General features: G+C 39.0%; 1 protein-coding gene across 6 annotated transcripts in view; it reads right to left on the reverse strand.

Moving 5' to 3' along the window:
- LOC124247438 (ectonucleotide pyrophosphatase/phosphodiesterase family member 1) overlaps positions 1 to 27404 on the reverse strand; it is a 194605-nt gene that overhangs the window by 116437 nt on the left and 50764 nt on the right. For 3 of the 6 annotated variants that reach the window (XM_046676695.1, XM_046676697.1, XM_046676696.1), the window contains 8 exons: positions 26094 to 26263; positions 25210 to 25261; positions 23769 to 23923; positions 21779 to 21908; positions 20728 to 20808; positions 19742 to 19874; positions 17756 to 17918; positions 11700 to 15835 (listed from right to left, as the gene is read on the reverse strand). In XM_046676695.1, the coding sequence (XP_046532651.1) occupies positions 15665 to 15835; positions 17756 to 17918; positions 19742 to 19874; positions 20728 to 20808; positions 21779 to 21908; positions 23769 to 23923; positions 25210 to 25261; positions 26094 to 26263 (1055 nt within the window). In that variant the 3' untranslated portion in view covers positions 11700 to 15664. Of the gene's footprint in view, positions 1 to 11699; positions 15836 to 17755; positions 17919 to 19741; positions 19875 to 20727; positions 20809 to 21778; positions 21909 to 23768; positions 23924 to 25209; positions 25262 to 26093; positions 26264 to 27404 lie in introns of those variants that run through there. The other 3 variants (XR_006890727.1, XR_006890728.1, XM_046676699.1) reach the window with 1 other exon arrangement.

Genomic DNA, 27404 nt, shown 5'->3' on the forward strand with positions numbered 1-27404 from the left:
TAAATTGATTGAGAAAAATTAAATAAAATAGTTTCTTACATGTTAGAGTGGTGGATAAATTAAAGTGTTACATATGTTTCCATCAAAAGAGAATAACAACATCTGCCAAAAAACCTACAACTAACATCGTGCTTAAAGGTGAATGACAGTGTTTCTCTGCTAGGATCAGGAACAAGGCAAGGACGTTCACGCACCACTACTACTCAACACGGTGCAGTAACTTCTAGCAGTGCAATAAAGCAAGGAAAGGAAGTAAAAGACATACAGATCACAAAGGGAAAAATAAAACTCATTATTCGCAGATGGGGTGACTGTCTACCTAAAAATTCCCAAGGAATCTACAAATAACCTCCTAGCACTAATGAAAGAGTTCAACAAGGTTGCAAGACACAAGATCAATATACAAAAATTAATTGTGTTTCTATACACTAGTATAGACCATTTGAAGACCCCAATTTAAAATATAATACCATTTACAATTGCTAAAAATAATATTTAGGTGTATCTCTAATAAAAACATACTGGAACTAGGAAACAATGAGTAAAGAAATCAAAGATCTGGGGCTGGCCCCGTGGCCGAGTGGTTAAGTTCGTTCGCTCCGCCGCAGGCGGCCCAGTGTTTCATTGGTTCGAATCCTGGGCGAGGATATGGCACTGCTCATCAAACCCCGCTGAGGCAGCGTCCCACATGCCACAACTAGAAGGACCCACAACGAAGAATATACAACTATGTACTGGGGGCTTTGGGGAGAAAAAGGAAAAAAATAAAATCTAAGAAAAAAAAAGAAATCAAAGATCTAAATAAATGCAGAGATACACTGTGGTCATGGATTGGAAGACGCAACATAGACAAGATATCAATTCTCCCCAAACTGATGTATAAGTTTATTGCAATTGCTGTCAAAGTCCCAGCAAGATATTTGGTTTATAAGGACAAGATTATTCTAAAGTTTATACGAATAAAGCAAAGGACCCAGAATAGCTAAAACAATTTTGAAAAAGAAGAATCGAGTGGGAGGATCCAGTGTGCTCAATTTCAAGACTTACTATATGAGTACAGTAAACAGACTGTGATGTCAGTGGAGGGATAGACACATAGATCAATGGATCAGAATAGGCAATCCAGAAATAGACCCATAAAAATACACCCAGGTGATTTTTGACAAAGGTCCCAAAAGAGCAAGGATGGCCTTTTCAATGCACGGTGCTGGAGGAAGTGGATATTCATAGACAAAAGTATGAACCTTGCCCTAAACCTCAGACTTCACGCAAAATTTAATTCAAATTTTTGCATTATAGATTTAAATATAAAATATAAAATCATAAAACTTTAGGAAGAAATCATAGGAGAAAATCTTTGGGGCCTAAGGCTTGGTGAAGATTTCTTAGACCTGACACCAAAAACACGATCCATAAGAGGAAAAAAAATGGATACATTAGACTTCATTAAAATTAAATGCATTTTTTCTTCACAAGACCCTGTTCAGAGGGTGAGAAGACACACTACAGACTAGGAGAAAATATTTGCAAACCGCATATCTGATAAAGAACTCACATCTAGAATTTACAAAGAAGTCTCAAGGCACAATAGTAAAAAAATAAAGTATCCAATTAGAAAATAAGCAAAAGGCCTGAAAAGATATTTTACTAAAGAGGATGCATACACGACACATAAGCACATGGAAAGATATTCAACATCATTAGCAAAGAGGGAAATGCGAATTGAGATCACTGTGAGATATCACACACCTATCAAAACAACAGAAAGGAACTCTAGTGGAAACCCAGAATGCTGGCGTTCTGGGAAGAGCAAAAACCAGATCTTTTGTATGTTGCAGGTGGTGACGTAAAATGGTACAGCCACTCTGGAAAATAGCTTGGCAGTGTCTCAAAAAAAACCTAAACATACATTTAGTATACCACCCAGCAATTGTCCTCAAGGGCATTCATCCCAGAGAAATGAAATCTTATGTCCACACAAAAACCTGCATGTGATTGTTCTTAGCAGTTTTATATGTAATAGCTAAAAACTGGAAATAACCAAATGTCCCATAATAGGTGACTGTTTAAACAAACTATGTACATCCATAACAAGAATACTACTCAGCAATAAAGAAAAAAGAACAGACTAGTTACCTGTGCAACAACTTAGATGAATCTCAAGGACGTTGTACTATGTGCAAAAAAAGAAGTCAATATAAAAAAGTCACATACTGCCTGATTCCATTTATATAACATTCTTGAAATGACAATATACCTTAGTTTATTTCCTGCATTTGATTTACATTTCTACGTCTCTCTATTAGATGTTGTCTCTAGAGGCTCATGTCATCTTTTCAGAGATTAACTCTGGTGGGGGGTTAGGGGTGGTGGAGGGAGGAGGTGGGCGTGACTGTCCAGGGGCGGCACTGGGAGGTCTTGGTGGTGACGGAATGAGTACTTCCGCATCCTGATCGTACTGGTGCTTACCAAATCTGAACACAGGAAAAAGTGCCCTAGAACTATGCACGCACTTTACTCCACTGTCAACTTCCTGTTTTGAAGATGTGATCGCTGGGAAAACTGGGTGAAGGATACAGGGACTATCTGTACTTCCTCTGCCACTTCCTGTGAGTCTGTCATTCTTTCAAAATAAAAAGCTGCTTTTAAAAAGTTCAACTAGAAAAAAAAGAGAATGCTCTTTGACAACTAATATATTTGCGTGCCTATGTATGACCAGTTTACCTCTTCTTAGTGAATTCTAAGGGCAGGAGTCCAATTTACTAATTATATTTCTGCCGAACCCCTTTCCTGCCTCCTTTGTGCCCCAATTCTTTCACTCGAGTGTGTGGACGACTTTCATCACCCGCGGAGCTCTCCACCGCATTTGACTTAATGATTAACCTGTCTGTGTCACCCTAGTGGATGGCAAAACCTAGGCTTGGTGTGGACTCTTTGTCCACACCAAATGTCACCTTTGAAACCTGTGTTTAGCACAGCGCCTGCCACACATTAGGGATTAAGAAAGGTTGTTGAATGAAACTGTGTGTTCATTTTAAGAAATGGAAGAATAAATGAATGGTTTCAGATAGTAGCTATGGGAGTTTAGTGTCTCTACAGGAAATATTTTGGCGAACGCAAGCACTGAATCTTAGCAGAAACATGCTTATTCCAGCTGTCCTGGTTATTTCCTAAAAATGAGCAATTCCAAGATGACCAGCAGGGGGAGAACTACTCCTTAGTTAAGAGTTTGAATCTAACAAGTACTATGTGTGGCTACATGAGCTTCCTACGTTCAATTTTATCCAATGCCTACATTCACAGAACAACTCTCATACATTGCTGGTGGGAATGTAAACTGGTGCAGCCAGTATGGAAAACAGTATGGAGATTCTTCAAAAAGTTAAGAATAGAACTACCATACAATCCAGCTATTCCACTGCTGGGTATTGATCCAAAGAACATGAAAACATGAATGCATAAAGATACTTGCACCCCCATGTTCATCACAGCCTTATTCACAATAGCCAAGACTTTGAGGCAACCTAGGTGCCCATCAAGGGACAAACGGATAAAGAAGACGTGGTGTATACACACAATGGAATACTACTCAGCCATAAAAAGATGAAATCTGGTCATTTATGACAACATGGATGGATCTTAAGGGTATCATGATAAGTGAAATAAGTCAGAAGGAGAAAGTCAAATACCATATGATCTCACTCATAAATAGAAAATAAAAACAACAAACACACACGTAGAAACAGGGATTGGATTGGTGGTTACTATAGGGGAAGTGGGGAGGGAGGAGGGTGAAAGGGGTAATTTGCACATGTGTATGGATAGTAATGAGTCTTTGGGTGGTGAACATGATGTAATCTACACAGAAATCAAAATATAATGATGTACACCTGAAATTTACATAACGTTATAAACCAATGTCACCTCAATAAAAAAATAAATTGAAAAAATTTTAAGAAAAAGAATTAATAATGTTCCTAAAATGACAATTGGAGGGTTGGCCCTGTGGCCAAGGGGTTAAGTTCACATAGTCCACTTCAGCGGCCCGGGGTTCACCAGTTCGGATCCTGGACATGGATCTACACACCGCTCATCAAGCCACGCTGTGGTAGCGTCCTACACAGAAGAACTAGAATGACCTACAATTAGGATAGACCACTATGTACTGGGGGCCTTTGGGGAGAAAAAAAAAAAGAGGAAGATTGGCAACAGATGTTAGCTCAGGGACAAGCTTCCTCACCAAAAAGCATACTTATACAATGACAACTGTTTTTGTTACTTTTACTGTTGTTATATTTATTATTGTTGTGAAGCACATTCATAAACTTTCAAATTCTTCATCTACAATCAGGACCTACCCCTTAACCTGTCAACATGTCCTTCCTCCTCCTCCCCCATTATTTTTTAAATTGTGGTAAAACAAACAAGAAACACACAACATAAAATTTACCTTTTCTTTTTTTTTTTTTTGCTGAGGAAGAGTCACCTTGAGCTAACATCTGTTACCAATCTTCCTCTATTTGGTATGTGGGTCACTGCCACAGCATGGGCTCTGAAGAGTGGTGTAGGTCCATGCCCAGCAATCAAACCTGGGCTGCTGAAGTGGGATGCACAGAACTTAACCACTGGGCCACCAGGGCTGGCCCCCATTTTAAACATTTTTAAGTGTATAGTTCATTAGTAGTAAGTATATTCACGTTGTTATGCAAGAGATCTCCAGAACTTTTTCATCTTAGAAAGCGGAAATTCTTTACCCATTGAACACCTCCCCACCTTACCCTTCCCGCTGCCCCTGGTAACCACCATTCTACTTTCCGTTTCTATTAATTTGACTCCTTTGGCTACCTTGTATTAATGGAACCATGCAATATTGTCTTTTTGTGTCTAGCTTATTTCAGTTAGCATAATATCTCAAGGTTGGTTCATCTGTGCTACAGCATATGAGAGATTTTCCTTCTCTTCTAAGGCTGAATAATATTTTATTGTATGTATATACCACATTTTGTTTATCCATTCACCCACTGATGGACATGTGGGTTGCTTTCACCTCTCGGCTATCATGAATAATGCTGCTATGCACACAAGTGGGCATCAACATGTCCTTTTAAATGTGGAATCAATAGACACACACACAAATGACTGTCTCAATTTTTAACTCAGCCTTATCACCTTCAGGATGCTTCACAATAACTGGAGATAAATTTTGGGGAATTGCGAGTTTACATAACACGTAACTCAGGTAGTCCTTTCTGCCACCTTCAAGAGTCTCTTTACCATTTTCTGGTCTCTGCTCCACTGCCTGGTCCCAAAGCCAATGCCACGTTTTAAGTTGTACTTAGAGTACGTCCCACTTTCAGGTACTGATTATACATTGCTGCATAGAAACCACTCTAAGATGCAGTAGCTTGAAAGAATGACTCAAGATTTCTCATGATTCTGTGGCTGTGCTCAGCTGGTGGTTCTTCTGCTGGTCTCACCTGGGGCCACTCATCCAGCAGCAGTCATCCGGCAACTCCATTAGCGCTGGGGGACATAAGATGGCATTCCTTTCTTATGGGGCTTGGCACAGGCTGTGAGTTGAGCCTCTCTCCTATGTAGTCTCTGGTCATTCAGTAGTTTAGCCTGGGCTTCCTTACATGATGGCAGGAGGATTTTCAGAGCCGAAAGCATAAGATGAAGGTGACCTCATCAGTGGACAACTTCATCATTAGAAAAATGTCACTTCTGCCACATTCTATAGGTTAAAGTGAATCACAAGGCTAGCTCACATTCAAAGGATAGACCAGCAAAGTCATATCGCGAAGAGGCATGCAGGATGGAAAAAGTAAACAATCTACTACAATATGAATGGGAACATAATGGGTACGACTTTGGGAGAAAAACCAGTGAGACAGGGCCAGAGAAAATAGGGTTGATAGAGATGTGAAATCTCCCAGGTACTCACTAAATTGAGGAAATGAGCCAAAGTCCAAGAGCATTCAACACAGGAATTGTTTATATCTCAGATGAAGTGAACCTGTGTGTGTGACACAATCTCTGAAGCAGGAAAGAGCCCAACCATCACAGAAACTCTAAGAAAACCTCCGTCCATTTCTTCTCCCACCCCTACTCTACCCTTGGGCTTCAAAAAATGGATAGGACACAAAACAGTCCTCCTGGACACTGTAGTTTAAATGAAAAAACAAGTGACTCTCAGACACAACTGGAAGATGGTCATTCACTCCTTCTTAGAGTAAAATAGCCTGTCAACCAAGAGTAAGATAAAAAGAAATGGCATTAAACTCAGCACATAAACTACAGTATAAGAAAAGGGGGAAGGAAGGAAGGACGGAAGGAAGGGTGGAAGGAAGGAAGGAAGGATGGAAGGAAAGCAGGAATGGAGGGTTGAGCCACCTATTCCACCTAGAAGAAAACATAAGCCGAAGAATGATAAGAAATGCTGAAGAAATACTTTGCTTTATAGAACAGGTGAATAGAAAGATGAATAAATAAAAAGAAACCCAAGGAAAGTATGATAAAGCAATAGGATATTTTAAAAGAGGGGAAAGCAGACCCAAAGAAATAATAATATAGAAATAAGTTACCAATAGCAAAGAGGAGAATAAACATCACTGAAAAACAAAATCAGGGGCAGATGTGGATGCTTGAGATAATCACAGTGATTGAAAACATAAAAGGAAAAGATTAATGCAATAATTGAGAAGCTAATAAAGTAGACAGGATGCTAACAGTAAGAGGCTGTGTGGGATGACTGTGATTCTGCTCCTCACACTTTACATTATTTTTTTTAATTTCCCAAATAAAAATAAAATCTATCAATTAGGAAATCATTGTCATTTTTTAAAAGAGAGGTTATGAGAGGGGGGAGGTTTAAGGAGCTGGTCAGAAAATAACTTAGGGAAGTTTCAAAGAAAAGGGGAGAGGTTAGTGAGGAAATAAAGTCAGGAAATGAGAACTAGCCACTTATTTGTCCTGTCCCACAGAGAAAGGAGAAGACCGTGAGAGACGGAAGTGGCACAGAGGCAAGAATCACAGATGCATGCGTGAGAAACAAGGGTAATAATTACAAAAACAGAGCCCTGGAGGAAGTGCAGACTCAGCTCTGAAGAAAAAGAATCACACTTCCTCTGTGAGGGACTAGAAGGGAGGCAGGCAGGTGCAAGACAGAAACGCTTGAAAGTGGAAAGGAAGATGATAAAAGACAAACGTCTTGTGCAGGATGGCAGAATTCAAGTCAGAATGGGCCTTTTGGAATTGTGTTAACATCTCCATGGCAAATAGCAATGTAATGAAGGAATATGACGTATGGACTCTAATCTGCACCTAACCAATATCCTTTGTTGTCGTTAGTGCCATAGAGAGGATTCTGACTCCCAGAGACCCTGTGAAAAGCAGAGCAGAACCCTGCCCAGTCTTTTTGCACCATCCTCTCACGTTTCGGTGCTGTGTCAGACAACGCTCTGCTGCTAGTTACAGGGTGTTCAATATCCTTAGGGACCGGACATGTTCTGCTATTTGGACACATTACCACACATATAGATATGGGCAAAGACACTTCAAATACTTTGAGATTTAAAAATATTTTTTGCCTAAATGAATTTCACTGGTGCGCTTTTTTCCCAGGTTATAAAATTAATGCATTATACGAGAACAAGACAGTGGGGATTCCCCAAATCCCACCATGCATATATAATCATTGTTAATATTTTAGTGCATTAACCTCCAGAGAGAAGAAAGAGCATGGAGAAACTGAAGAGGAGAGATACAGAAGTAGAGGAAGAGAAGAAAGAGGAGGGGAAAGAGGAGGAAAAAGGGATTCTATTTTTCTTTTCTCTAAAATGGATATATTACCATATGCTATTTCAGAAGCCATCATTTTCAATTCCTATATTACGAAGTTTTCCTGTTCAGTAAATTTTGATAAACATCGAATTTTAGAGGCATATTCTATTACATGAATCTACAATATTCTTACCCCTTCTCTAACAGGAGTCAGCCATTTAGACCGAGCATCACTGTGTGTCTTCCTGCAATGGCTTCTTCAGAAGAAATTAGAAGAACTCAAATATGAGTTATAGTTTATGAGCAATTTTGAGGCTTTTGGCACACAATTATCAAACTGCCTTCAGATATGTTGTAGCATCCTGGGCCACTATTCTCAAGGTCTGACTTCCTATTAACTTTGCAACACTGGAGATCGACGTCTTTTTAATCTTTCTCTACATGGTAAGCATAAAAATACGTCATTTGCATATCTTTGAATTAATTAATGAGCTAAAACATTTTTATATATTTCTCCACTTTTCGCATTTCTTTCCTACGAATGTCTTAATCCAGGCTTTTGCCCATTTTTCAATTGAAAGTTAACATTTTCTGCTTTGTTTCTAAATGTTCCTTTTTTATTGGTGATATTTCATGCTATTAATGCACTACTAATAAATTTATTTGAAGAACTGTTTTAGAATTCAGTTACTGAGGGAGTGGAACTTGATGAACCGGAACATTTTCAATGTGCTTTTTAAGGAGCCAATATGACATACTGTTTAAACATACGAACTGTGCCAAGACCTAGGGTCAAATGCCTGCCAGGGATAACTCACTAGCCAGGGTTAGGATTAGGATTTTCACATACAGAATTGTTGAGAAGATACGTGTAAATGATTTAGCACAATGTCTGGAACAAAATAAGCACCCAGTAATGGGGAGTTATTACAGTTATCATATTTGACCTAGTTTCAGAGATCTTTGCTATCACAATCGTATTACTGATTCATTGGGTATGTGGAAATTTAAGTTTAATCATTACCAACCTGCCATCAGACACCTGACGGATGGGATGATTTCACCATCCCTAACCCTGCTTAGTCCCCTACTGTCTTAGCCACTGCTGGATTCATGGCCCTGAATTTCAAAGACAGGAAGAAGGGGTGGGAAAATCTCTCTCCTCCTTGGTAAACTGAAGTTGCCTGAAATCTGTTCCAGATGCTCCAATGTGGTTGCTACCAGCTACTTATTGCCTTCCAGGCTGATGTGCTTTTCCTCACAGCAGAAGATGTCACCTGGAGTTGATAGACGTGAGAACTAAGAGATGCGCCCACGCATCCCCACCTCTGCCAGTGAATGTTTACAACGGCAGCTTGTTGCTGCAGAAACCCTATGTGCTTTGTAGAGAGATTTTCATTTGAGATGTCAAAACTCTAAAAAGTTCATTCTTTCCTCTTCAGTTCACCAGGCATCATGCTTTCCACAGGATGAAGTTGATGAAATAACTGTGAATGGCCCTTGAAAGGCACTCTGCTCTTTTATTTACTATTTTTAAAAAGTCTGCATTGTGCACCAGGAAGATATCTATAAATGAACTCCTTTAAAAAATATCCCATTGAAAATACCTTCTGACACTTAAAAACTAGGGACGCAAAGAATAATTAATATTTGTGTGATTGCTCTAGCTGCATTTCTGTAACCTGTGATTTCTTAGCTACCTTAAATGGATGTTTTTGTAGGATCATCTCATTGGTTTTCATTTGTCTGGACATTTTTTTCTACTGAGCAACGACTAGATGCCAGACACTGTGATAGAAACAGCAGGTATGAAGATTATTTCTGGTCTCAATGACAGATGACTTTGGAGACAAGACAATAAATACATGAAACGGAATCTACCAATTTAAGAAATATATGCTAAATGCCAAATGAGAGTTACAACCACTGGAAAAAGTGTTGCGTTGCAGTCATTGTGAAACAACACACTCTAGACATAACTTTTGACATAAACATCATCAAAGTTACAGTTTTGGGGAACAAGCTCAAAGGATATCGTCTTAGTAAATTTAATGGGAGACCACAGACTGGGAAATGTTTAGATAGTGCAGCTTCTTGGCGCTTCTCAATTTCCTTATGAGGTTTGTGGTATGTGTTCTCTTGAGGATAGGATCCTGACAGGTCCCTGGAGGCCCCAAGTGGAGGCTAATAATCGTCTTATATCTAGAACCACACCACCTTGAAATTATTTTCTTTCCTTTTATGGTTTCAGACTGCCCTTAGCAAGCCATGTATCTGGATCTAGCACTGGGGGGTCTGGGTACAATTTCTTAGTAGGTCAGAAGGCCATCTAACCACATTGTGCACAGGTTATGGAACAATAAATTGCATTACATATGAGCAATTAGTTGCAACGACATAACCACAACGAGCCTGCAGGCATGGGCTATCTGTTACCTCCAGTGTCTAGGAGAGTCCAAGCACATGATCAGTGCTTGAGGAGTATGGAGGAAAGGATTGTTGCCATAAGAACAGGGGCTTTGGGCTGGACCTTGAAATAAAGGTGAATGTTGATAAGTGAGCACCAAGGCAGCAGGCATCCCGTCTGTCCTGTTCTCCAACTTACACCTAATGCCTCATTCCCTGCCGAACAGTAAGCACGGCTCTGAAATCTATCGTCATTCTTGATCTAATTGCCTCTCACTCAGCTGCAGTGTCTTAAAGCGTGCTGTTGAGTTAAACTGGTGATATCTTAAACAAGCCAGAACACGACAAAAAGCCCCACAGATTTACACCCTGTTTCTGTTTGGATCTTAACACAAGTGAGTAACTCTTCAAAGCAAAGACAGCAAGATTGTGTCAAGGTATAGAACAGTTTCTGGTAGAGAATCCAAAATGCTAAATGTTAGCTGAAAGTTCAAAAGTTGTGAAAATTTGAGCAATGAGATCCATTCGTGGGACTGAGAAAATTTTGGTCTCTTTGAGATTCTCTCAAGCTTTTATTAACTTATAAACTTTCAGTTCCAAGACCCCGGCCTCACTTCCTTTATAATACACCCAACATGATGCCACACAACCGTAGGCATAAAAAATTTTTAATTGTGAAAAATACCTGGACATCATGGGGCAAAATTATCAACAAATGTTCTAAAAATCTCAATTCGTCGATATTCATTAAATCGTTTCGTATGTCTATTCTGTGAAAGCTGAAGTCTATTCTGAGTTCTGAATTTCCGACACATGGTAAAATTGGACATGAATTTTAAGTGAATGTGTTATTTTTATTAAAATCCTCAAGTTGTCCCCTGATTTGAGGATTTATTGGCAGGGATGAAGTTAAATTTAAAACAACAGTATTGGGGTGGAATGAAGGGGAATTCTTTTAGGTTGTCACTTCCTTTGGCATCCCATGGATCCAGTACCCATCCCAGACATTTTTTCACTTTTAGTAGGCTAAGGCATATTTGAGCATCTATGATTTCTGGTTTGGATACAATTTCTAGTAACTATCTTTATTTTTCCTTCAATCACTATTTAAATGTAATGGAGAAGATAAATGCAGAAATTTCATGTTGAAAAAAACTATGGAAGTTACAAGATGAAAACTTTCCCTCTGGTTTCAGACCATTCTAAATACTCGAAGGATGTTTATATATGCCTGTCACTTGTTTTTTCCTGGAAGTATGATTAAATGTAATTAAAATACCAAAACCAAGAACATAGGTCCCACCAGAAAGGATGGTTACTCTGTGAATCTGAGATGAACTTTGGATCTTTTTTTCTCCTTCCAACAATACAGTGGTAGCTAGTTGCCCACAACCCTTGTACCTCAGTATCACTCCCATGAGAAACACCACCACCCATTTCTGCCCTCACCCTCTAAACACACAACACACACACACACACACACACACACCCACACAGGGAAGAAACCAGGCTTCTGTACATACAACTTTTATTTGTAAATCCACATTTCTTAGCTTAGAGACGCTTATATCTTGTAGAAGGTTTTTTTTTCCTACCATACAATATTTAGACTGGCCCAAAAAACAAGGGAAATGTCCTTGGACTGCAGCCATGGCAACATTTTACCTAACACTTGTGAAAGCTCCCACACCAAATTCCTGAGAGAGGCTTGAGCATGAAGTGTAACCGCCACATTTAGTTTCAAAGTTCAAACAACAGTTTCTTTGGTAGATAAGCGTGTGTCTACAGAGCAGGGTGGGAGAGTGACGCAGCTAATGATGGACAAAAGTCAGAAGGGGTAACGGCCTCACCTGAAGGAGCAGATGGTCAGCGCCATCCCCGTCTGTCCTATCTCCTCAGACAGAACAGGCCAGCTGGCCTCAGGGTCCTCCACATCTGCTTATCCTGCTGCAACTTGAGCAGTCACCTTCTTCCCCCAAAGGTTTGCCCTCTTTTCTCTGATTCTTAGAACTATTTCTAAGTTCCACCTGGTTCGTCGCTCTCCATGAATGAACTGACTAGCCATGAAATTCTGTGTGGAAGTTACTTACCTCAATTAAGAAATACTGATTGGAGGCATGGAAGTGAAATTAGGGATAAATAAAGCTTTTGCTGTCATTTGGAAAACAAAGAATAGCCTTTATTGAAAAAAGTAGGATAAAGGTGTTTCCATAGATGGTCGTGAATTTACCATTCAAATCGGGGAAGTGGAGAGCAGCCCCATGTTTTAAGTCAATGAAATAGTGAAAGGAGGGGTTCTTTTGAGACAAAAACAGAAAAAAAAGAATACCGTATCAGAGCAACTGAAAAACAAAGCTAAGTAGGAACAGATGTGGATGTCTTTTCCTTTAAAGTCAGCACAGAATTTTTCAATCTGACATTTCCTTTAAGAACAGGAGATTCTTTTAACAAAGCAAAAAACTGAAACAGTTATATAAGTTGGTCACAATGACACTTGTAGAAAATATCAGAAGTAGTTGTTAATGGGAAAATGCCAAAAATGTCTCCATCCAAGGGAGGCCAGAATGCCCTTGCCTCAGCTGGTCACCTGAAGAGCTCCCGTGCACCCTTCAAGTCCCAGCCCAAACATCACCACCTCCGGGAAGCCAGTGCTGACACTGCCTAGCAGCACCCAGTGCCTCTTTGTGCTCCCTGCACCCCACCCATGGCTCCACTGTAACATGTGCCACCCTTTAGGGATCATTTATACTTCTGCTGCCTCCCCTCTCTTTCCAGGGCAGTAGGGACTGTAACTTGTTTTTCTTTGTATTCCCAGTGTCTGGCAAAGGGGAGAGGCATCCATCCATTTAATTAAGATCCGCTAAGATGCTTTATGTAGAAGCAATCATGTGTCTGCATGTGTTTTGAAGAATATATAAAAATCAATGAGACACTTCTACAAAGAAGTAGATATCCTTCTGCTAAGTGCAGATAAAAAGCTTGGATACTATATCTAAAACAACCATAGGAAGATTCTGACAGGTGGGGAGGAGAAGGTAGACAGGCTAGAGACCTCAGAACCCCAAGAGCAACACTGTGATGAGCTCCCCCAAGTTTGCTTTTCAGCTCATATATCCCAGATCTGGAGCTGAGGAAGTCAGCAACCGGGAAACGCCCACAAGTGCAGATGGAAAGAAGCCCTGAGAGCCCTGCTCTCTCTCTAGCCAAAGGACCAGAGAGGAGGAGCCTAGCAAGAGAGAAAACAAGAAGCGCTCGACTCCAGCCAAACACCACAGAAAAGATCATGACCCCACCCATGCCAGCAAAGACGGAGTGGGGAGCCTAGACTTCCACCTTCACCAGGCTGTGAAGAGGTGCCCCAAGTGTGGTAGTGTCAGAGAAGGATGGTGGTGGTGTCAGAGAAGGATGGTCGGGGAGGTGCCCCAAGTGTGGTGGTGTCAGAGAAGGCTGAGTAGGGAAATGGCAATTTCTTCCCCACCTGTTGAGAATAAAACTTACCCAGCCACTCTTGTCCACAGTTTCCATGGAGAGCACGTGGGAGCAGTAACAAGGTGCCAAGCACATCCCAATCAGGGAGGCATCAATGGACACCCACTGGGGAGATGAATTTCTACCCTGCCCTGGAACAAGGGTCCCCTTCACCCCAAGTGTCAGTGGAGTCTGAGTAGGGAACCTGGACTCTAGCACATCTGGCAATAATGAGGCAGTGCCCCCAATTCCCATGCTAGAGTGATGTCAGAGAAAGGTAGCTAAAACAGGTTTAAATACGATCCATAGTCATATAACATAGTACCTAGAATATCCAAGGTTCAACTGAAAATCATTCATCACACCAAGGACCAGGAAAATCTTTTTGAATGAAAAAAGACAATAGGTGGTAACACAAAGATGACACAGATATTGGAATTATATGACAAGGATTGTACAGCAGCCATCATAAAAATGCTTCAATGAGCAATTACAAACATATTTGAAACAAAAAAAGTAAGAAAGTCTCAGCAAAGAGAAAAATTCTCAGCAAAGAAATAAAAGATATAAAGAAGAACCAAATGGAAATTTTAGAAATAAAAAATACAATAACTGAAATGTAAAAAACCAATGGATGGGCTCAACAGCAGAGTGCATTAGACAGAGGAAGGAATCAGTGAACCTCAAGATAGAACAATAGAAATTACCCAATCTGGACCACAGAGAGAAAACAGACCAGAAAAAAAACAATGTACAGAACCTCAGAAACCTGTGAGACTAAAACAAAAACCAATGAAACTTTCTAAATTATTAAATAATTTTCAGATGCAAATTGTAATATCTATAGGTCTTGTGATCCCAAGGCTGTTGAAGAATGAGTATCACATAAAGGACAAATACAAATCTTTGGTGTACTAATATAACCCCTAAATCAGACCCCAGCAGCCTAATAGGGACTATAGTATTTGAGGGTTCACAGGTTGGGACTAAAGCATATAGTCCATACAGAGGAGAAATCAAGTTCTTTTATCATAACCACCAAGAAGATAGGAAGTGATGACAACACGTTCTCTTCAAATCTACGAAACTTCAAATGAACAGCTCAGCACAGCACAGCTCTGCTGCTGGTCGGGTTATTTTTGCACACGGAGGACAACACTCCTACCATCTCGATGAAAAATGACACTTTGCATATGTTGACAAGTTCTCTGAAGTTTCACCAAGATAAGACACATTTTTAACAGTCTAAAATAACCACCTGTAGAGCTATTTTCAACCTATGTTAATTACCAGTGAACAGGAGGGGAATAGTTTTCTTTTGCACAAATGTGGAATAAAATTTTATAACAGGTAGATATGACCAATTCACAGATCTTTCCTCAAAGTTTAACTTGTTAGAGCCAATAAATCTGGAAAAGCCCAATCACAATAAAAAAAATAACACAGGATTACATATTTTGGCTTTTGAGGGGGGTGTACAGAAAAGACAGAAATAGGACCTCAGAAATATTTTTGCTTCCATTAATTTTTTTGGATTAAAACTAAGAGAAATGAAACTCCAAGTTAAAAGGAATCCAGAATCTCTTTTAAACTTGTGTGAAGATACTAATGTAACATGGACTATTCCAATCCTGTCCATTAGTGTTTGCCAGCTCCATAAAAGTTTACTAATGATAAGAAGATTCAAATTATCTGGCATCCAGACAGTGTTCACAGCTACTTCTGCCCTGAAGAGAAGTAGGAGCAGTTTTTGGTATGGTCTGTCTCTCTTCCCCAAACTTGAACAACGCATACAGCTCTCACATATTCAAACATGTGTGAGCCTCCAAAGGGACACTCTCCTACTGCTGTGTTGAGGCCACAAGCTTCCCTGAGATGGTCGTATCACAGAGGATTCCCAGTCTAACTGGTTGGCAGTTTCCAAACAACGCAATAGTGTGAATAGAGGACTGTAGAAAATAGAAGGTTCTTTCAAAAAGATTTATCCTGTGTTTTTGGAATAAAAAAATCAGTCTTCTTGGTTAAAGATTGGCAAATGTGTTTTCAACTTTAAAATGTCTGAAACTGGCTCTTTTCTTTCTTGATAGAAGCTGAGTCCAGTGATCTGTTCAACATCTGTGATCCGAGCTCTGTGTAACCTCAACAACTCTTCAACCCATGAGGATTCCTGCTTCCCGTGCTAGGGGGTGGGACATAAAGAAGAAAAGTCACTGGAGAACAGTCAGTCCACTTCCCTACAACCTCCTCATCTCCCCACTTCAATCATCCATGGCACTTTGGCTTGCAAATGGCAGACGCCACAAGATTTGTTAGACATAATCTCTGCTCTTGAGTAGCTCACCATCTAATATCTACCATGCATATTTGTTTAATTAGATGTATCAAATCTGGGAAGAGGAAAGTATGCCTGGAACAGATGCTCATGTACTGCAAGAAACTGCAACAGGGTAGGGTTAAAAAATATTCAAAAACAGAAGCAACATGGAATGGTAGAAAGAACATGGGAATTAGCATCAAGAAACTTGTTCTGATTCTTGTTCGGAATCAAGTTCTGATTCTACCATCACCCTACCGAGGTACATATTCTAGGTACACTGTCATATAGAACTTGATAAAATGTTTGTATTTCAGATATTGGCACAACAGCTTTTGGAACGGTAGAGACGGAAAAGGAACTCAACGCTTCAGTCATGGCACTTAGAATTTCGGTCAATGAGATGTCAGCAAAAGCCGATTGCTGCTTTCTTTTTTGAGGGGAGGCCCCAGAGTGCAGACACATCTAGAGAAGTAGAAGCCATCTTGAGCCTGCATGGGCCACACTGCTAAGGATAGTGGCGCAGAAGGACAGGAAAGACAGTGGCTCCTGAATCCCTAAAGGTGCTGCTGCCCCACAGCACCAGCCCAGACTGGCTCCCTCTGGGCTCAGCTACACGAGGAAGCCCTCACTTGCTCAAGTCACTGCACCTGGGTCCTCTGTTAGTTGCTGCAGAACATGACACTAACTGATTCTTTTGTTGACAACTTAATCTCTCAAGGAAGAGAAAGTAATGAAGAAGTGAATACTAGGTATGTGTCCAACAGTGTCCACAATACCGGCCAGTTAGCAGTTAGATGCCCAATGTTAGGCATCCAAATAGTTAAAATGCTGCTATTCTGTACTCAATTCTGAAGAATAAGCAAAAAATAGTGAGAAATGTGTTCTATGAGGACTGGCCAATTAAATGTTATGTTCACTGCTGGTCCTCGGCACCTACAGTACCTGGCAATAAGTATGTATTAAAGGAATGAATAACTGGATCAAAGAAGGGATAAATGAATGAATGCGCAATCACAGTACTCTCTCCTGCCAAGCTCAGACTGGGCCTCAAGATCCTGTGACTCCAGGACTCCAGGAATCCACCAACCATCCACTGAGGCTGGTGGGAAGCCAAATATATTTGCCAGCTTAGGTATAGACTTGCTTTGTGTAACTTCAATGGACGAAAAAAAAAAAACCAACTAGGAAATCTGGAAAGTACCCTGAAAGAAAAATATTTTGGCTCACCACAAGAAAAGCCTTAAAAATTGCTAAAATTTTAATGCAGTCTTGATGTTCAAAGGCTACAGTTCAGATTTTTAAAATTCTGAGCAAATAAGATAACATAAAACAATTATTTCCAAACACTGGAATGACAAAAGAATAAGAAAAGATAGAGACAAACATGCTTTTTATAATGAAGTGGTATATAGAAAATTAATTTGAAATATTGCCTAACCACAACCTTAAGATTAATTTACAGGGCTGACACTTTTGGAATTATAAATCCAGTTTTGAAACGAGTGAATTCACACTTGAAATAAACCCAGAATTTAGTAGCTAAGCTACATGAAGGCACTCAGTTTTTACATTTCGATCTGACGTTTAGTGTTTTTAATAGAGAAGGTGATCTTCGAAGATACGTCATCTTAGAGGATCAAATATAAAACCATCCTGTAATTTCAAAGTACATATATATTCAAGTTATGGTTTCTCCCACAGTAACGTCAGATGTAAGACACACACAAATATACTTATATTCATATTTTCAATTTTTAAAGTAAAATAACAAAGGCTACTTACCACACAGCTCTCACTGTTGTCTGTCCTGTGAGGCAAAATGAAAGCTGAAGCATCTAAATTTTCACACTGTGAGGGAGCCTGGTCCGGATCTTTACAACTTGTCAGCACAATGAAGAAGTGAGTTGGGATCAGAACCTCCTGATTACGGATGCGTCTGCTGTTCCTGTGAAATATGGCAATATTCACTTTAAGAACAAAATAGCTATCTTCCTTTTAATGAATATTTCAGGAAAGCATATTTTTAATACATCTAAAAGTAAAACTCAGTCAAATAATTAAATGTATTGTCATTAGGAATCATAATACCTCAACATATTCTGCCAGATTGAGAGAGAGTAAGAATTAGAAGAAAGATAAACATAATCCAAATAATTTTTATTTTCTATAGAAATGTACTGAACTTTGGAGTTTTTAAAAATTCTACCTTAATGCACTGAAATTGAGACGCTAAAGAAAAAAATATTATTTTGGAAGACTAAGCCAAGATTCTAAAGCACTACTGACAGTCTTAAACTCTCTGCAGTTGTGGACAGCGGACGGAACTGGTTTGGGGTTCTTTTATTCCAGCTCCTTTAGAGAAGTCGTATTGCTGGAACTCTCCCTTGTTTTAACTGGATTTTTTTTTCCTATCCCAATAACTTGATTTTCTTTTTAATTGTAGCATCTTCTCAAAGATGTCCCAAGTAACACCTTTACCTCATCTTAATTCTCCTGTTTCCTTTGGTCTCAAAGCTGGGATGGCTGGTTTGCTTTTTTAAGCATCTTTCAAAGTTTAAGGTGGTGGGATCATTGTCTTCAAATACAATCTGATGTGGAACCATGATACATAAAACAGATTAAAACAGAGAACTCTGGCTGAAGCTGTGAGTGGGAAAGGTATGAAGTTCTCTTCTTTACCCGTTCTGCTGTGACCTACGAGGCAGTTATGTGGGACCCTTATGCCTCAAGTGACATAGAAAACAACAAACTTTACAGACTAATGTGGTCACAGATACATGTGTGTAAGCCATGACCCCTAAGTCAGCCTGGGAGAGTGGAGCTCAGAAAGGGGCCAAATCTCCGCGGAGGTTTCAGTCTCTTTTTTAAAGTAGTCTTAATAGCAAAATTGCTTCAAAAAAATCTTGCAATTATTGTTTTAATAAAGACCAACCAGTTGCTAAAATGTTCTCCCTCTCTCCTTTATAAAAACAGCACCACTGCTGGTTTTCTCAAGACGGTCACCCTACCACCCCCCCCAGCCAGAGTTGGATAAAAGCTGGGACATTCACCCAAGGCCTACACCTGGGCATGGCAGCTTATGCCCCTGCTGATTCCTAGCTTCAGGATGCCTCTAGCCACGCCATATGGTGCTGCACCTTCTCACTGGCGGTATGTTAATTAAGACAGTGTCTTAACAATTACCCACACAGAGATATTTTAAATACTGACGTTACCTTCTTAACACAGGGCAGAGTTCAGTATTTAATGTAGCTCAAGAAGTACTCATCTGAGTGGAGTGGGAGAGAAACACTGCTTCTTTCATCTAAAATATATATATATTTTTTTAAAGATTGGCACTTGAGCTCACAACTGTTGCCAATCTTTTTTTTTTTTTCTTCTTCTTCTTCTCCCCAAAGCTCCCCAGTACATAGCTGTATATTCTAGTTGTGAGTGCCTCTGGTTGTGGCATGTGGGATGCCACCTCAGCATGCCCTGATGAGCGGTGCCATGTCTGCGCCCAGGATCCAAACCAGTGAAACCCTGGGCCGCCCAAGCAGAGCGCACGAACTTAACCACTCGGCCACAGGGCCAGCCCCTAAAAAATATTGTTTAAGCACTGAGCAAAACACCAAAATCAATCAGATATTCCAAGGGGTTTCCAGCATAATCAGAAAAGCCACGTACATAAAGATGAATAGCATCGGATAGAAAAGATTATGCTGACTCAACTGGATAGTAATCCCACTTGACAGCTATTTTTTAAGAGTAAATGAAATATATTCTTACTGTTTCAGAGTCTCTGAGGAATCATAACGTCCATCAAAATCAGAGTCAAAGACGGGACCGCTGACAACATTGATGCCATTTCTTTCTTGGGCGTACCTTTGCAGTAGGGTGCCATGAAAGTAGTGCCAGATAACTGGAAGAAGGAAGAAGCATAGTCTCAGAAGAACAGGCGCCATGCCATCACGTGAAATAAATCAACATCGTGACTCAAAATGAGCACTGGTAATAATTAGAGATAAACTCGAGTTTGCCTTTAGTCTCAGCCTGAGGCCAAAAATCCATTGTTCGGCTTTGGCCTTTGGAAGGACTAACAGGCAGATGTTGATTTCACCTCTGTTTCAGGCATCCCTGAGCATGTGCATCGTCATGAATTTGTAATCCCGTATCTTCATGAAGCATAAAAACATCATGAACACAAACGAGGCAGGTTATTCAGATGCACTGTTAATATCTGAATATTTCCTTTGAAATATTCACAAGTATTCTAGATAAAAAGTAGAGTAAAAACCTCCTTGTAGGCTCTATATTTTGAAATTCTATATGTCACTTGGAATGTAAATGTGTATTTATTCTTGTGGGAACCAAAGACTACAATAATTAAGGATGTAAAATCTATTCATTTTAAGCTCAAAAACAATTATCAAGAACTTCCATATCGTTAAATACGGAAACAGACTAAAAATTAACATAAGCATTAGTAGACTGCATTAGTTGGATAACTTAGGAAGAACATTACATACTTTTCCCACCAAAAATGTTTATAAACATTTAAATACAAAGCAGAATAAGAGATATTGGAATAGATCATAATTCTAATCCTTGCAGAATTTTTTGTGTGCTGGTATGCTCAAAGTAAAACAAATATATAAGAATGTATTTAATATTAAGTCATTTAATTTATAGCATCAATCTTGTTACGTACAAGTTATACTGATAATTTACAGAAATTCATTAAAATTACAAGATACAGGGTCAAAATTTTTTACCTTGGAAACTCTGGTACATTGGCACTATATTAGTAGTAAGCAATGCTTCAGAATTTATTTTACTTGAACCTTTATTTAGTTCTACAAAGAAAATAAAAAGAACAACTATTTCATTCTTCACAAATAACATTAGAAATTATACTTTCTCATGAGGGGCATTTTAAAAAACTTAGCTGAGTATCGTCTTAAACCTGTAAAACTTCCCCAGGTACCGGGTCAAGTGAAAATGCAACGTGTTTGCTCAAGTCCCTCAAATCAAAATAAAATATGTAGTCTTTTATTCTTTAAGATGAATTTATCAAAGACACAAAAATTTTAATAAGGGCCCAAATTAAATATATTCAAATTTTACCTTATTTGCCTTATATCAACTACAGTGTATTTTGTTGACAATCTTCTTTCCTTAAACGCTTTCACAGTGAAAAGAAAAAAAGAGAATATCTGGCTTAAGAACAACCCCTACTACCCAGAAAAAACATCATGGGATGTTCGCCTCGACATGCTGTACAAGGCTTCTTTGTATGAATTTTCAGCTTGGACCGTGTCTATTTTTATAATGCAATAGCCAAGTTCTGACTTCAGACACTTACTCTGGGGACTGGACTAGGATATTTGAGCACCTGGAGACTTCTGATTTTTGCCTTTTAAGTCAGCCTCAAAATGTCTTCTCACTAACATACACATTTGCCCGTTGAAAAAACAGAACACAGCTTCAAAAAAGCCATTCCCTGGGGGCTGTGCATCAGAACCCCTAAAAGGCAAGCACATTTAGTCTCTACCTTTACCTAATTCTTCAGCAAATTACATTTTTCTTTTTAAACCCCAAAATGATATCACCTCCTAAGAACCCTGTTGCATCCTTCTGCCCTCCCTGAGTTTTCTCAAATTCTGTTTAAACTGCTAAACTGTTAAAACTTTCCCTGATAGTTATATTTCTCCTTTACAATTTTCAGCAATAAATAAATAAGGCAATGTGTATTGCCCCATAAGAAAGAAAAGGAAAAGGAAGACAGAAAGAGGGAAAGGAAAGGTCAGGGAGGAAGAAACTTACGTGGCGGGGAGAGGAACCCATAGCTTAGTTTAGCATTATTTTTATAAAATGAACATTCATGGACAGGACTAAGAGAAACTCGAAGATCCTGGTAAAGACAGTTGGAAAAGTCTTCTGTAGAGAAGATGTCCTGAAGAACAAAATGGTTAAGAAACCGTCAGGCATCAGGCATACAGAAGAGGAGACTCCCTGTGAATAGTGAAAGGCGAACCATGCCATAAATTGACAGAGCGCTTGCTGGCTGTTCACGGCCTGCACCATTTTCCATTTTTCTAGTGGTGTATTCATCTTTTTTCTAACTGAACTGCAAAAACTCTTTACGATATTAAGGATATTAACCAGTTGCCATATATGTGCAAACATTCTCCACTGACATCGCGCTGATTTTGTTTAGAACGTTCTTGTTTACTCAATTTCAAACTTTTAGCAGCTGCTGTATCAGTAAGTTGCTGTATTTTTAGAGATCTGAGTCTATCTTCCACATTCAACTACACTAGCTAAAGTTGGGGGGGGAAAAGCCACTGAATAACAATGAATATGAAAACCTCAGGAATAGTGACGACTGAATTTATGCAGCTTTGATTACATAGGAAAACTGAAAATTCAAACAGAATCAAAGAACACTAGAATTAAGGTATTACACAACCATAAATAGGATAAGGACCCATGAAACATTGTGCAGACAGCTGTATATTACAAAGTCAAGGAAAAAGTGTTTAAAGTGCTTGGGGACAGTCTTCAAAAATTTAAAAAAATCAAGTTCAAGGTAGAAACTTTATGTAAATATGTGAATGTGTGTGTACAAGAGATATATATATATATACATATATATATATATATTTTAAACACAGAAATTACATATATACACACATATCCCTATCTTTTTATTTACCTATCTCAGTGAGTATTAATAAAAGCTTTATTTTTTAAATCCAACTCAACTAAGCTCTCTCAAATCCCCTTTCGGTCTCCCAAGGGCATCCAGTAGCTTGCCAGATACTTTCAGTTTCTGAAAATCTGGTCAGTCTAGTTTAAAATCTCAATTCCAGGCGAGATGCAAATCTCATCTCCTCCCCTCATTCTCTCCTTCCAGGCCTATTTCCTTCACCATTCCTCTTTCCACCACAGCACGAGTGGGTGGGGGTGGGGGGTGGTGGTCTTGTCCCGGGATGTTTTCCCCACTCCTTTCAAGGCTTAACTCCTCTGCTCTGGGTAGTGAACAGGATCCTGAGCCTCTCCCTGGTTTTGTCTCAGGAGCCTTCCCATAGACGGTATATACAGTGGGGTTACTGAGTTTTAAGGGCCTTCTTTCTCCATCAGTGAGGACCCCCTAAGAACTGGGCACCTGAGGGAAGTTCTTGTGCTCACACAGCTATGTATTTAGAGATGAATAATTGTAACTGATTTAAAACTGATTTCATGAAATTATAAATTGCAATCATAAAATTTTTGTTTTTAAAAAGAAATGAAAGCAAGGGAGAATTCTTTACTGCACTCCCCTCATTTCACAGGATAAGAAACTGCTCTGAGGGGCCAGCCTGGTGGCACAGCAGTTAAGGTCGCATGTTCTGCTTTGGCGGCCCAGGGTTCACTGGTTCAGGTCCCAGGTGCAGACCTACGCTTGGCAAGCCATGCTCTGGCAGGCGTCCCACATAGAAAATAGAGGAAAATGGGCATGGGGATGTTAGCTCATGGCCAGTCTTCTTCAGCAAAAAGAGGAGGATTGGTGGCAGATGTTAGCTCAGGGCTAATCTTTACCCCCCCCCCCCCGCCCCCCCAGAAAAGAAAAGAAATTGCTCTGAGTCTCAAAGTCACGTAGCTAGTTAGTGGCAGAGCTGGAACTTAATTTTCCTGATTCCTGGTTCAGAGATCTTCTATTTTGGGGACTGATTATAGAGCCAAGATTAACCATGAGAAACTATGCTTTCAATGTTTTGCTTAATGATAATTTGAAAAACTGCCCACAGCTAAAGAGGTACCAAATACTTGCATTTCTGTCGACGGTGTAGGACGTCCAAAGGGGCATTAGGATGTCATGGCTGTAACCACTCACAAACTGGTGTTGGTAAAGAAGACAGATGGTGCTGTTCTTCTGGATAACTCTGGGTCTTCCATAGGGTAGAGTGCCACGCTTAATGATATTCTCTTCGGTTGCATGGGGAAAATGAAACCACCATTTAAACATACTGAGTGTGCCTCATATGACAAAATATATAATGATACATTCATTTAATTCTTTCTTACACTTAACCGTATCAAAAAATTATTTTTAACTGTAAAAAAAATCTGATTACAAAGAGCAGAACAATAAACAATTAAGAAAACAAAAGGGATTCACTGTAGTTTTTGCCTATGAAGATTCCGAAAGATCTACGCAATAGCAAGATATCATAAGAAAACACTATATGAAATTGCTAGAAATTTCAGCAATTAGGACTTATGTTACTAAAATTCTTTCAATTATTTTAATTACTTATTTTTCATGACACACTCCAGAAGGTAAATTTTCTGAATGATGTATGTGTTTGGAAAGCAAAAGTTCAGAACTGAAATTATGAGACTCAACCAAATGAAACAGCAATAGTACGTACTGTTTATTGCGGTTTTTCCGAGTGTCAAGTGCTCTGTAGAGTTCTTTGTTTATAGCATCTAATTAAATTCTTATAGATCCCTATGAATTAAGGTTACATATCCATTTTACAGATCAGAAAACAGCAGCTTAGAGGAAGTAAATACTTTTTCCGTGGACACACAGATCCTAAGGTCATATCCAAACCCAGATCGATTCAATTTCAAAAGTGTCATTCTTCAGCACAACACTTTGCTACCTTGGGACCATCCAAGACTCTAATCCAAATGTTTACAGAAATTTCATATAGACAAGTTTAAATCAGGAATAGTGCAGAATTCACTTTTTATTCCAGGAGGAAAATAACTTAAGGATCAGAGACCGTATCCAAGTGAGGCTGAACATTCAAGCCACAACTGACCCATTTCATCAGGGATCCAAATCAACTTAATTTTTATTTAAAAGTTATGAAGAAATAACTTTAGATAAATAAATCAATTTATACTAGGTTGTAATTTACTAAGAACCAAATGAGATAGAAATTTAATAGTATTTTAAATGGAAATCTGAGGATTAATTATAAACCTATAAAAACACTTCCGCTATGTTCATAAAAAAGTGATTCAGCTTCCACTACATACATTCCATGCTATTTCCACTGCACTTATGTCTTCTTTCCTTATGACTGATAATCTAGACTGTCAAGCAAAGAAATCTCCATGTTTCCGCAGGTGGTCCTCCATTTATCCCTTTATTTTATTGGTTTTTCTCAAACAATGCCTCCAAACCAACTCTCCACGTCTCACACTGTTCAGAAAAAGCCTGCTCCCAAATTCCAAGTTCAAGAGTAAACACTTCTTACCTTCTGCCATGGTCAGATTCAACTGTGTCTGCAAATCCACAATTGGCAAAATCTAAAAAGTTAATAACACTATTTTTAAGGATTAAAAACAAACGTGTTTTAATTTTATAACAAACAACTTCCATAGCTTAATTATTCCATCATAGAAAAAACATAACATTTTAAATCATCTTGTACAAGTGAAAGTTATTGTTTTGATGAAGAAGATAAAAGGATAGGAACAATGGTTGCAAAAAGACAAAATTGTTAGCATAGCACACTGTTAACTGAAAAATAATATAATTGCTGCTTTATAAATTCTTGTCTCTACTCTTACAGTCTTTCTACAAGCCTAAAACTAAATGGAAAGCATCAAATCAGCTACTCCCCAAATTTCTATCTTTATGGATGCTATCAATTTTGTTTATTCCTTGTCACATATTTTTATCTTCTTACAGCTATATATTAAGATAGGAGTAAAAAAGGAACAGTGCCATATATCCATTTCATACCAAAAAAAGATGTTTTCCCTCTAAATGTAAAATAGGTTGGGATGTATTCCTTAGAAGGAATATTGTGATTGGTCCATAATCAAGACCTCACTGCTAGGATATCACACAGACTCTAGGATTCTGGATGCTCAAGGACTCAGCTAGACTTCTTCCAACCTGCACCCAAGTTAAGTCACAGCACCAAGGGATAAAAATAGAGGTGAAAATGTAAAAACTAGGAAGAAGAAAAAGAAATAATAAAAGATCTGCATGTGTCACTAGAATTAAAAATAAATGCGTTTACTCACACTCATAAGCTTCAATTTGATCATTAAGTATTCCTACAGCACATGCTATGTAAAGGGTGCTACAGAATCAGACACACACCACGCTGAACTTCTTGGCAATACTTACTGAGGGATTGCACGAGCAGCCAAGGTTATTTCTGGGGATTCTTGTGAAGGGGCACTGTACCAAGGAGCTGACTTCTTTGGGATGTGTTGGAGTGTAAATGGGATTCTTTAGAAGGTGGTTAAGACTGCCATGAGTTCCATTATTGGAAGCTGGTATCAAATTCAGTAAATCTGCATAATTCCAAGAATGGTAAATAGTTTCAAATCAAAAGTTTCAAAATCAAACCAATAAAAACCATAGTACAAGTCTACCATTTTTTCAAAACCAAATCTATGCAAGTCCTTCACTTTTTACCTAAGATAAAACTATAAAACTTTCCTGGGTTTTAAAGCATTTATGACTAGGCTACTCTTCTTGTAAATATTGATATGTATACTGTACTTTTCCATAAAAATTTCTGATTTTTCATAATAACCATAGTTCCACCTGTAGAATGCTTATGATATGCCAATCACTGTGCTAATATGTCTTTCTTACATAATCCTCAAAACACTTTAGTAAGTTATTGTCAGTATTTGGTGAATGAGTAATCAGAGCGCTTTGCTCAAGGTCTCAGAGCTACCAACGTAGTTGACCCAGGATTTACACCAGCTTTGTCTGAGTCTAAGACTCCTGCTCTTAATAATAACAACAGCAAATGCTTATATAGTAAAGCACTTAGGATATGCCAGGCCCTGTTCTAAGTGCTTTAGGACATACTATCTCATTTAAGCATATAGGCTCCCACCAAAAGAATTCTGCTTCGGACATATTTAAGGTTTTTCAAATGCCCAGTATCATTATTCAAAAAAGGAAGTAATATTTAAAATAGAATACCCAACCATAAAAACTCTATTTGGGAAGGCACAGAGTAAACCAAAAATATATATAATGGGTCCTCCTCCATTTCTACAACCTTGCCATTGCCATCCATTCACTTATTATTGCTACCAGAGGTTTTGCCTGGTTTGTTCACCTTTCACACACACCCCCCCACCCCCCAACCGTCCCAGACTCTTTTTCTCTGGCCTCCACCCCTGATCTGACTCAACTGTCATGTAATTAAGCCCAGGGCCTGGCTTACTGCTAGGCACTGGGGATGTACAGAGCACCCTGCTCTTCCACCAGCGTGCAGCCTAGGGAAGAAACAGGTGAGTAATCAGATGCTATGTTCTGCACAATTTTTCAATAACTCTGGGTCAGGAGGAAGAAAGGTGGAAATTCCATGGTCTGTCTTGCCTCGTCATCATCTCCATATGCCCACCCTGTGACCTACTTTGGATAATCCTTTTCCAGCTGTTTTCTGAAGAGATGAAAGCTGCCTGTGCACAC

Source organism: Equus quagga, chromosome 11 (genome assembly GCF_021613505.1).
Source record: "Equus quagga isolate Etosha38 chromosome 11, UCLA_HA_Equagga_1.0, whole genome shotgun sequence".
In the NCBI taxonomy this organism is placed as follows: Eukaryota; Metazoa; Chordata; class Mammalia; order Perissodactyla; family Equidae; genus Equus; species Equus quagga.